Below are 13,355 nucleotides of genomic sequence, written 5' to 3' on the forward strand. Positions count from 1 at the left end.
AAAGAGGAATTAAATAAATATAACGCTTCCGATAGATAATTACAAATTATTATTCCGGTTTCAGTTGGCATCACAGACATTTTCATTATATTAAATGTATCCTTAGTGTAATAAAATTATTCTTTCAGGTGCACATGTTTCGCATTTTCGTAGTTATACTAAAGTGAATTTTCAATGAAAAAAAAAAAAAAATCAAGGAATATAAGGGCGTGATACAATCTAAATTACTTAATCCAGGTATTTACCTCAAAGATTCTATCATTTTAATGGTTATTGCTTCCAACCTGTTCTTATATTTTCATATAGTCATATGATACCTTAATACACGAGTTTAACATTTTGTTAAAAATAGGAAATATTACTGTATCCTACAGGCAAAATCTATGACTAAAGTACGTAATCTTTATATTTTTCTACTCATATATTATATAAATAAAGTTATTCAAAGTTGTACATCACAATTTTTTGTTCCAAATACCGTTTAGAAACACTTTCAAAAAATATTTCTAATATTCTCAAATTCAAAAATTGTTATAAAATAAAAATTATGATTTTAACAAGGCAAGATAAAAAAATTTTTTTTTTCGGTAAAGAATATTTTTTTGTTACTCAAAATGTTTCATTTTGAAGAGGAATATTTTATATGTTTTTATATTTAGAGGAATTTTCCTCGAAAAAAATATAAAATTACTTTTTTCTGAGCTACTATTTTTTATTTTACTATTTCACGCCGAGGTTATTTTTCATTATTCTTTTGTGTGTATACTATATCCTCTGACAGAAACATCCTCATTAGTTTCTTTTTAAGACTTTGTTTTTGTGCATTAGTCTTCGCCTGCAGAGTTTTGCCAGGATCGTATATTCTCTTTCCGCGCGCTCACCAGAGTTTAAGAAAATAAGATGTCTGGAATTTTTATAGAAACCCCGTGCGCGCGAGAGAGAGTGTTAATCCAGGGGGATTCAGAATTTAAGCTTTTGGCCCTTCTTTGAAACTTTCTCAAAGTATAACACTCTCGCCCCATTCCGATCGCATTTACATATTGTCCTATGGTAATTTGCTATTCAGCCTCCGAGAAAAAAAAAAGGAAAAATAAAGAGGGTAAAAAAAATGTCTCTCGTTATGTGTGCCAAGTTGAAAATTGATTTCGAATACAAGGAAATAAAATTTTTTTTTCAATTTAAGAATAAAATCCAACTATAATAATAGAATCTATTATAAAAATTTGTAAAACTAGGAATCAAATTCGATGAAAAATGGGTAAAAGAAAAAATGTTCTAAATGAAGATTTATATATATGTATGAAAATTTTCACAATAGATATTTGTGAAAATAATTAATTCAAAAGACAATGAGTTTCAAGGGGATAATGTTGCAGTTCATTAAGTGAATTTGTTCGAAATAATTAAACCAAAGAGACAAGTTTGAAAACACTAAGTACCATAGAGTATATAATATGACAGACGACTTCTAGAGATGTGATCCTATTTCGGTGCTTGGAATGAATGTCGGTGAACTGACATAACCTGCGGTTACTGACTTCTGTTGTTCTACATTTATTTTGACAAAACATTTCATATATTCGCAACTTCCTTACGGCTACAAGTCAACTACTGAATATAATCTACAATGTGTGATGATTGCAAAATTCTATTTTCAAAATCCTCTCACCACTTCTTTTATTATTACAGAAAAAAAAAATCTTTTCAAATAATTGGTTACTTTTACTATTATCAAATAAATATTTACTTGAATCAAACAATTTTTATTTCAATTAAAAAACTGTATTTGAATCAATAGTAGTTAATTCAAATAAAAATTATTTGGTTCAAGAAAATATTTCTTTGGTAATTGTCAAGTAATCAAATATTTGAATCAAATAAATTTACTAATTTTCTATTTCTCCTACTTAAAAAATTTAATTATTTTATTTCTAATATCAAAAATAAGCAAAAAGTTCGGTCTCTTCTTCCAGTAATGCAAAACATATTTTCGAATCCGAATTTATGTTCAAGTTATAAATAGCCTTTAAAAAAAATAGAAAAAAAACTTCCAAAAAATTAACATCAGATTTTAATGAAAAAAAATGATCATATATAACGGCATTGACATTTACATTATGCAGAATTCGTATTATATAGTTCCGCTTTTAATCATTCAAAAGCATATACATACAATTATAATCGAGAATGCGTGATTTAATTCACGTACAACTGTCGCTTGCATATATATGTGGAATATGACGTTTACGTTATATATTCGCGTAACTGTGACCTTGCACCGGTAGCGCGGGAGGGGAGGAAATATAAATTCCACAAGCACTGAAAGGTTCATTTCGGTATAAATTGCATATTATGACGCCCCCACAAACTTGACAGTAAATATCTACGTGCAGTTTAGTGTCACCTCGAGCATAGCTTCGTGTGAATCGGCACGTACTATGCAGACTAATAGATTAATTAATGAGCAATGTTTATCAATTGCAATCTGATGACGTTTTTTGTCGTGATGATGAGACAAAAATGACATCAAACATCTCAAAATATTATGCAAGCTCATCATATAATTACACTCCAATTGTCAGACAGGAAATTGTCACGTCTATATCGAGAAATAATTTTTTAGATTAACTAAAAATTTATTTTTTTAAACTATATTTTAAATATATTTATATATTTTTTATAAATATATGAATAAATAAATGTGAAATATTTTTTTCCACTTTTAGCTTCAATCTATGTAAATTTTTGCAATTCTTAGAAATAGATTTTACGACATCGTAAAGAATCAGAAGGATATATAGAGGCATTCGTATCAAGTGTTACAAATATAATAAAACGACAAAGGCATAGCTGTGAAATGGAAATTTTTTTTTTTCAAATCACCGAGATATTTATAAAATGTGAAAAAACATTAAAATGTCACCTAAAGATATCTGACATATGTGTCAGGACAACATTGTCAAAATTCAAAATTGAGTCGTAAAATTTTCATTAATAATTAATCATATCCACAGGACGTCGATTTGATCAGATGTTTACGATCCAAAAAATATAAGCAAATCGAATTCACACTATTAACAAAAAAACTAAATTCATAGCAAAAATCTACAGGTAATTTGTAAAGGAAATTATATAAATAGTTTCGTGCTAAGTAAAAAAAAAATCTCATTCTCCTTCTCAATTAGAGTGCTGACGTTTGTTAATAGAAGAGGTCATTAACTGCACTTGGTCATACAGTTAATGTGTGTTGGAAATTAATGTTCGTGAGCGAGTGGTGCGTACATTAGAAGAATATTGAAGGTAAATTTGCATACCAAGTGTCCACTTTGGTAGCGTATTTTCAAGAGACTCGATCTACAAATCGCTGACAAATCGAAAGATAACTTTATCACCATCGATAACGCTTCACATCGTTCAATGAAAATATATTTTATAATTCATCTAAAAAAGATGTCACTCGCGAGTGAAGATATCCGTAAAAGTCAGACAAATCTTAAATATATTCAAAAAAGCCTTTATAAAAAAGGAATCCCCCCCCAAAGACCTAAAAATATAAATTATGACTGAAAATTTTCATACTTGACATAATTTTCCATAAGTGATGAATAATTTACATATTTTGCGGAAAGACTCTGATGGGAACGATGTCACTTGTGAATATAACTTCCCGGAAGTTGCAATATGAGAAACAACGATGCGACAAGAAATTTTCTCGGATTTATCGAACAAGCGTCTCTTCAAATTCGATACTATAATATGTGCCTCCAAAGGCGGTACTATTCCCAACGAGAAAGTTATAGATCTCACAACTTGATTACTATAATTTACTGAAAGTGGTCACTGCATTCAAGGAAATGATTTCCGCTTATGAGACTTTTTTCAGGGACAAGTCCATTTATTTTAAGCGCTTGGGATAAATGTGCTTTGAAAAAAAAACGCGAATGTAAATAAAACTGGTATATATATATGAAAGAGAGTAAAATAAAAAAAAAATTACTCACTTTTCTAATAAACTTTAAAATTATGTATTCAAAGTGAATGAATAATAATTAATTATAATTTGTACGATTGTGATTGACATTTTTTTTTTTTTTTTTTTTTTGACAAATGCAACAAATCATCGTTAAAAAGTATTCCTGCCTCAATTAACTCAATGCGCGTAACGGAAGAGAAAAAAAAAGAAAGAAGAAGAAAAAAATCCAAAACTATACGAGTCAAGATCTTCGCAGCCTTCGGTATATATACTATAAATAATATTTCATTGCCATTGCTCGCTTGTCAAATTCTGAATGAATTAGAATAATTTTCGCGCTTCAGAGAACACGACAAACTTATTTGTATAAAACAAAAATGCCAAATTATGTTATTTCCAATTGCAATCGTGGCGAAAGTTGAACGAAAAAAAAAAGAAAATTATAAACACACTTGATAATAAAATATATTTAAAAAGATTCATATTCCTATGTGTATATATTTATTATTTATATATAATATTTATTTATATATTATATTTATTCATATAATAATATATAATATAATATATAATAATAATAATTTGATAAATAATTTTCAATTATAACCATGAAAACTGAAAATATATATATATTTTTTTTAGAAAATATTATATTTTACTTTGCAAAAGTACATTATTTCTTACTCATGAAATATTCAAAGTGGAACAAATTACGTAGAGCCGGACTCCAGTGAAAGAATTAACAAGCTGTATCAGTTTTAACTTTTCCTACGCTATGTCGGAACACACGTAATTTATTCTACTGCTTGTTCATTCTCTTAATAGATTTCGAATCAGAAACAAAAAAAAAATTTCATTCACATGTAATAAAAGTTATTACATATTCTCTTTTTTGAAATACACAAATCTTAAAATATAAGTAACATAAATTAATATTTTCGTTTAATTAACTTAAATATTTATATAATTAGTCAATTAATTATGTAATTAAACGTCTAATTCTATAATTAAAATTATTTAACTAATTAGTTTATTAATTTTTAACATTTTTTTAATTATTTTCTATTTTAATAATTCAAATCAGATTTATACATGATTTTGATTGAAGAAAATCATATATGCAAATAATTTTATAACGGTTAATCTGTGAAATTAATCGTGACTTTTGACTTATTTTTTATACCGTCAGATTATCGTCAACCTTTTTCTCTTTACAGCTATTTTTCAGAGGATGTCGGTGTCGAGGGGTCAACTAAGGATACAGGGTGTTGCCACCTGCCTCTACCTTTGCATGGACTCCTGCGGTCTTCTTTACGGTTCGGTAAGTCGCAACAATCATAAATATTTATTCCAGCATATTTTAAGTAAGACAAATTATTTTGACATATATATCCAAAATTAATATTCCACCTCAAATTCATTGCCAAAGATTCAGGCACAAAGTCAAAAATTAAGATATGAAGATTTTTTTCTCTCTAAATACAGCACTCTAACAATTTTGAGAATACCTTTAAAAACAAGAAAAAAACGAAATTTCATTCACATTTTTGAAGAAAGACTCCGTGTGTCTCCTGAGAGATAATAATATCAAAAGATTGGATAATAATTTATTTCGCATCGAAAACTTAAAATATTCCGCAATGTAAAAAAATTAATTTATAATAATAAAATGAATATTTTTACAAGTAGGGTGTTAGATAGTCAACTGCACGCAAGATTATTTTGTTTTTCCTGTGTCGTCGATTATGGACTCACTTGGATAAAGTTATCCGTACATGTAAAACAAAAAAAAAAAAAAAAAAAAAAACTTTCCCCCGAGGCTAAAGCCAACGTACTGGAGATAATCGCCCTTCCGATTCTTATTTGCATGCCGCGTTTATCCACCCTTGAGGTTTTCAATAAGAGACCCTTTCTTGACGCTATACACAGACAACACTCAGTTATATCGTCGAGTTAAACGAAGCCTTTTTGGCGCTGCTACTCTATTATTCATACAATTAAGAAGAGTCACCATATACAGAGGCATAAAGGAGAAAAGTTTTCCCCTTTATTTTATAATTGCACCGTCAACAAAATCCAATCTAAGCCGCAAGGAAATCTCAAAATCAAACCAGAATAAACACTCAAATCAAACTAATTCATAAATTAAGTCTCTTGAATAACATACAAGGGGTATTTTACTATGGGGCCATCCATAAAATACATAACACGGTTTTATTGAAATTTTTAACCCCCCTATCTCTATGTAACAAGTGGTAACAAAATCGTTTAAACTCCCTCCCCCTATATGACTTACGTAATTTTTAAAAACATTTGCATTAACGTTTTGCAAAAAACAAAAAAAAATTGTCGATTATTATACTTTTTCTATAATCATGCAGGATTTCTCAAAAAATAATAGACAGATCTATCTAAAATTTTGCACACTTCTACGAAGGGTTTTTAAAATATCGAAATTTAAATTTTTAGCACTGTTTTTTTGTCAAAAATTATGATTTTTGGAACTATGTAAAATGATAACATTTTCTCGAACTACAATACGTATTATCTAATTTATGAACGGCCCCTATCAACTAATTTATGAATCCAAACCAAATCGGTAGAAATATTCCCTATTTGGTTTTGGATTTTAAACCAAAAAATAAAATTTAATTGATTAGATCGACACAAAACAATTAATTACTTTACACGCCCCAACATTTCTTGGATATAAAATGAAAACCTTCTTTTAATTGCTTTTTCCTGATAAATATAGCTCTTTTTTTTCAAAGTGTGACTAAAACGAAACGAGAAGATGATTACTGTCTTTTCCAATAAATCTTTACATTGTAAAGAGTTTTGCTAACAAGCAAGATTCATGAAATATTTTTTCTTTTTTATATATATGAAAAGAAGAAAAAGTTGATGAAAATGCAGTTCGACGGATTTGGTCATGATTCAGGATCATTGGAATAGAAAAAGTAGATTTGCCGTGCTTGGCTGAAAGAATCTACAAAGGATCAAAAGAATGATGCTAGGAGAAATATAAGAGGCAAAACGATCCGGAAAGTGGAAAAAGAGAGCAGAAATGAGAGAGCAATCTAAAGTGACGTAGATAGACATTTTGCGGCCGCAGTTGAGTCAAAGAGCTTGGCCTACCAGATGTGTCTGTGTATATAGTGAGTGGTGCGGAATGGCCTTACGCAACATGAAGAGGAAGCTCCTAGCTCTTCGAGGTTTCAGTAACACATGCTTCGTGGATGAGAGATGCGCGTCTTGCTCCTTTTACTCTGTGGCAAGAAAGTGAGACATTTTTGCTACAGTGGCACGCGCCGAATGACGTAGTCATTCCCCTTCCCACAGCATCAAACTTTATCATATTTTTTTTTACCCGCAAATTATTTTTTTATTATTTTTCCAATTTTCATTTTATTTTATGTCTACAATTAATCGATCAATCATTTATTCAAGTAAAAATAAAAAAAAAAGATACAAGATATCTAAATTGGCAGTGAATAAAAATGATACAATCTTTCAAGAGTCAAGTCCATATAATTAAAATATCTCTCAAGTAATAACTACAATTTAAATAAATATAAAAGGAAAATAATATCAAGTATCGCGTTAAGATAAACCAGTATTATTAATAACAAGAACCCAAATAGTTTCACGAATATAAGATACACACTATTAAATTATAATATTGAAACATCGAGAAGGAGTTGCTTCTATGTCATTTTCCATAAGTGCGACTATGTACATAAAAAGAAGTTGGTGTGGAGAACACCTGTTGGTATAATTTTATTCAAATCGTTTACTAAATTACCAGGATCTGAAAAGACAGGAGTTTCAAGTTCTATCTCAAAGAAAGAGAGAAGTAAAGATGCAACAGAAGCAAGAGTCAAGTTCAGACTAGATTCCAAGGTCGTTCAATTACCTGGCAGCATGCCTCCCGATTCCAATCCCCCTACCTCAATAGATTGATCGTTCCTCGTGCATTACATCGTCGAGGATTCATTCCCTGATTTTCCAGTCAGATGAAGAACTTGTAATCGTTTTATCAACCCACAAGTCGCACGTGGTATCTGTCTAACGTTTCTATATACCCTTTTCAATTCAATTTCATTGTCACTCTCAATTATCTCCCTCTTACATTTTACAAAAATTTATTAAAATTATCTATTATTATTACTATTTTTATTATTATTGTTATTCTTATTATTGTTTTGGTGCGATTCCAAGTGAGATTTTGACTTTTTCGGAGTAGGTTAACCGATTGCAATGAAACTTTGGAATTTTGTTATATATAGTAAGACTAATCTTTAACGTAAATTTCAGCCTAAAATATTTGTTAGTTTACGAGATTTGCAATAATAACAAAAAATTTAAAACTGCTATATCTTCCGTTCTAATAAACGGATTGAGGTCTACTTTTTTTTAAAATGTCAAGGAAAATGAGAGGAATAAATCTCTTTCAGAATATTTTTTTATAATTTTACAACTAAAAAAATTATTAAATAATAATTGAATAACTTTCGCGCGACTAACTAAAATTCAATCAATTAAACGCTAAAATGATCTGACCTGTGTTTTTTTTAATGTTCCAAAGGATTTTTAGTGTAAATGTAAGTTTAACTTAATAAATTTTATTAATTTATTAGTATAAACAATTGAGATTTCTGCTAGTTGACGTGCAGACGACATTGCGCACGCAGCATTCTCACATAGCCAACTGACGTGATTCGTGGACTAAATTGGCTATGTGAGAATGCTGCGTGCGCAATGTCGTCTGCACGTCAACTAGCAGAAATCTCAATTGTTTATACTAATAAATTAATAAAATTTATTAAGTTAAACTTACATTTACACTAAAAATCCTTTGGAACATTAAAAAAAACACAGGTCAGATCATTTTAGCGTTTAATTGATTGAATTTTAGTTAGTCGCGCGAAAGTTATTCAATTATTATTTAATAATTTTTTTAGTTGTAAAATTATAAAAAAATGTTCTGAAAGATATTTATTCCTCTCATTTTCCTTGACATTTTAAAAAAAAGTAGACCTCAATCCGTTTATTAGAACGGAAGATATAGCAGTTTTAAATTTTTTGTTATTATTGCAAATCTCGTAAACTAACAAATATTTTAGGCTGAAATTTACGTTAAAGATTAGTCTTACTATATATAACAAAATTCCAAAGTTGCATTGCAATCGGTTAACCTACTCCGAAAAAGTCAAAATCTCACTTGGAATCGCACTTTGTTGTTCTCAAATTTTCCTCACTAATGTAATATATATATAATTAATATTTTTCACTATATTCACATTATTATTTTACCAATAGAGATAAATTTATTATACAACACTATTAATATGGATGAAACAACTAATCTGAATTGTAGTAATAAAATTTTTTTCATTTTAAAAGCCATTAATGTCTTTAGAAACTGGAAAATCTTGAAATCAGAATTTACTGTAATTATATTATTTTATAATGTTGTTGTATACAGTTTACAGCTTAATCGAAAAATGCAATAAATAAAAAACCAGTATTAAAAGTTTATAATTAGATTTTGCTGAAAGAAATAGAATCATTTAGCGACTAAAATAGAAAAGTCAGATTAAACGAAGAACTATCTGAATATTGGTAAAAATTTAAACTAATTTGAATTATTGACTCATTTTTTGTTTTTGAAATAGTAAAATTTAACTAAATAATAGAAAACAAAAAAAGTGTTATTATTGAATTAGTAAAATTCAACTAATTCAAAAGCCAAAAGTGTGCGTCACTAATTCAAATCAGTTAAAAATTTTATTAATTCTTTACTCTCTTAATCTGAATCAGTGAAAAGTGGGTCACTGATTTAAAATTAGTAGAGAGTACTTTTTCTATATTTTTGTATAACTGCATAATAAATAGTATAATAATATAATAACAATAATAATAATAATAATAATAATAATAATAATAATAATAATAATAATCATAAAATAGTAATAATGATAATAATAAATGCTGTAAAATCAGTGCAATAAAAATGCTCGCTAATAATTTCACAATTAAAGTACTAAAGGGCAATAAATCGTTTTAGTTAATTGATCTAGAAAGAAGATTTGGAATTTATATACGCGAAATGGAATTAAAAACATGTGTCGTTTTTTTAAAATGACTCTATTCCATTTCCGATACAATATACTTAAAATGGTTAACACCATTTTAGCAAGCAATGCTACTGATTGGTACTTATATAGAGCATCTCCGGTTTTTTAATTGTCTCTTCGGTTAAAACACTTAGTTCAACATTCTACGAAACATCATTACTGACAGCGACTATACGCACGTGCAGTCAGAACCAAAGGGATATACTACGTTTTTACCAACAACCTGTTCTTCTCATCCTCGATATTTTTGTTTCAAACTCGGAAGCTCAAAATTGGAACTCAAATATATATCCCTAAAAAGGGGAATTCAAATCTTAAAATCCGGAATTTAATTTATAAAAGTTAAACGAACTCTCCTCCATAGAGGGCGGGGGGGTTTTTTTTCCCTTCCTTTTTAATTACTATGCGAAAACGCCTAATTTAGATTATTTGAGAAAGGTCTCTCTGTTCAAACCTCATCCTTCATCTTTATTCCTCAAAGAGAGTAGGAAGCTTTGCAATGCAGCAGACAACTTTTTTTCCCTTCTCTCGACACAAGAGATTCATCTTGTAAACTTTTTTGTCAGAAAATCTGTTAGCTCGAATATATATTTACTAAAATTTTAAATACATTTCTTAAAGACTGACAAATATTTTCAGAAATCTATTATTTTTTGTGTGTGAAAAGCTTATTCGAATTTTTATGGAATAACCCCAAAAATTTTGTATAAATAGAATACCAAGTAAAACAATTTTTGCAGTAACGTTAAGAGAATTTCACAATCCATTCTACACAGGTTCGTGATTTTAACTAATAAAGAGAAGTGCTTCAATTGAAAGAGAAACACATTGTCATTATTCAATTAAGATTGCAAGGGAAAATCTATGACCAATTTCAATCCCTGGCTTTATGTCAGAATTTTTTTTTTTTCAATGCAAACGTTTCTCAGATGTATAATATATATATATATAGATACGAGAAGCATGGTGAATCCAGCGGTAACTTCAAGTTTACCGCAATAGAGTTCGATGCGACCAAAGCACGAGAGAAAAGTCGAGGATTATACGTTTACCTCGCACTCGATATGTAGTGTGCGTAAAAAAGTGTGTTTTTTCTGAAAAGCAGGTTTACGTATAGGTTATCGTAGCATCCGCTCGCAGCCCTTGATTATTCAAGAACGTCGCGGTAGCAGAGTGCATATACTTATGTGTCTATACAGTCTGGATACATATATATATAAAAAAAAATATATATATGCTCTCAACTATGAAGTCGTCAAGCGAAAGGAATTCCTTTGGCCAACAAGATGAAAAGCAATAAATTAAGGATATTATAGCTATATTCCGGATATATAACGAAAATGTTTTCCTATCGATTAAAATAGGAAGTGAGAACAAGGAGGGAAGTTCATAATGTTTCTTCACGGTTCTATATATACAGATACGATTATACGTATGAAGAGGGGGTTTTGAACCGATATGTAATTATTGAGCCACCAGCACACGTAATTGTAGGTGAACGAAGGAATCTTCAATTTTCGCTCTCCCAAGATGTAATGCTCTTCGTGCAGTACGAGTTCTCAGACATATAGTGTACTATGCTATCAGAATCCGATAATCATTTTTAAAAAAAACTCAAATTTATAAACGAGGAAGTGTAAGAAACCAGGTGCTTTGTATCTGCAATACTAGTTTTAGAGAAAATATAACAAATTCTATTTTTTCTCAAATTTTGGTCCATCCTAAATTAAAATTATTTTTTATAAAACTTTTCCAAAATAGATAAACAATATCAATAAAAGAATTGAAAAATTAAGACCAAAACTATATGTTATTTTCAAAAGCATTGTCTGATTCAGATTCCCATCAGGGTGATCATCTCAAATTTCACTTCTATGCGAAATAAACACCTAACCGACATTTTTTTTTTTCTTCAAAACCTAAGGTTTGATTATAGCGCTGATAAAACGCATTTTAATGGATAACTCAAAAAGAATAACATCTCTTTTTTCGAACCTGGCGCAAGAATGAAGACCGTATATGCTCTCAGGTAGCGCACGATTGTCGCTATGGCGTAAATCCGACTCTATGAATTTTTACACTTCCTTATCGATGATATCGTTATAAGATATGCAAGCTTTTGAAAACTGAAACCTTCGCCGCTTGTGCGCCTTTGAATTCATTAAATAAATCAAGTTCAGACTCACACACACACACCAAAATGAATCGGGCGGAGCACCCGTGGAGATAAAATCACACAACGGGACGCGACCCATCGTTGAAAACACACGAGGAAGAATAGACTAATTATCTTAAATACTTAATTTGTACACCCAGGAGTCCTAAAATTTATTTCCTTTATTTTTTTTTATGTGTCAAAGGGACCAAAACGTAAATTACCACAACACTATAAAACCATAGAAAGAGATGCCCTTAATTACGTCATTAGGTCAAATTGAATTGCCCTTTTAAAATTCCGTTTGTACTTTTTGAATTTTTTTTTTTTCACTTTTTTCTCGCCCTATTAATATTTATTATGACCTTTCTCTAATTAATTAAAATTTATACTTTTACAAAAAATCTAAACACCAGAAAATAATAAAGTGTTTTTAATTTTTTTACTGCCAATTACAAAAATATGTTAATTATTGAAGAAATTATAAACGGATTGTGTTTCAATATAATAAAATTCTTGTTTTAAATAATTTGTTCCCTTTTCTTATCCTCGTATATCTTTTTTTGAATTTTCTAAACAGGAAATAAAGAAACAGATGAAAAAGAATGAAAGAAGATGAAGAAAATACATATTTCGTAGATGTCGTATAACAAAAGTTAGTTGGGGTTGATTTCTAAAACGTGAGATGCTTTGTAAATTAATTGGCTGATGTTCTTATCGAGCAAACAATCACATAAATACTATTAACTTCCACTTAACGAAGTCAAGAACAGACGACACTCTGATTTTCCAGAAAGATGCACCTTATGGAGAAAAGAATTAAAAAAAACTAAAACAATACATTACTATTTAAGTATAATAAAAAACTTAAAAAATCCCAATTCATTAAATAAAATTAATTACATTTTCTTTAAATGGTTTAGTGTGCCTGTTTAAGGAATGAATTTATCTAAAAACGCGCCTGCTGATCATTTTAATAAAGAACATTAAAAAAAAAGTGTTTTTCTATTTTAATTATAATCGTTAAGAAAATAAATATAATTTTCTCGAAATAATGAAGAAACCTAAGCTGGAAAAATTATTCATT

General features: G+C 29.0%; 1 protein-coding gene across 1 annotated transcript in view; it reads left to right on the forward strand.

The window, feature by feature from the left end:
• LOC127282598 (uncharacterized) overlaps positions 1-13,355 on the forward strand; it is a gene marked incomplete at its 5' end in the record, with an annotated part of 46,031 nt that overhangs the window by 20,636 nt on the left and 12,040 nt on the right. Inside the window, one exon of the mRNA XM_051306954.1 lies at positions 5,191-5,294. Coding sequence (XP_051162911.1) covers positions 5,191-5,294 — 104 coding nt within the window. The remainder of the gene's footprint in view (positions 1-5,190; positions 5,295-13,355) is intronic.

This window comes from Leptopilina boulardi, unplaced genomic scaffold (assembly GCF_019393585.1).
Source record: "Leptopilina boulardi isolate dan_hultmark-lab unplaced genomic scaffold, ZJU_Lbou_2.1 LbouV2_114, whole genome shotgun sequence".
Classification (NCBI taxonomy): Eukaryota; Metazoa; Arthropoda; class Insecta; order Hymenoptera; family Figitidae; genus Leptopilina; species Leptopilina boulardi.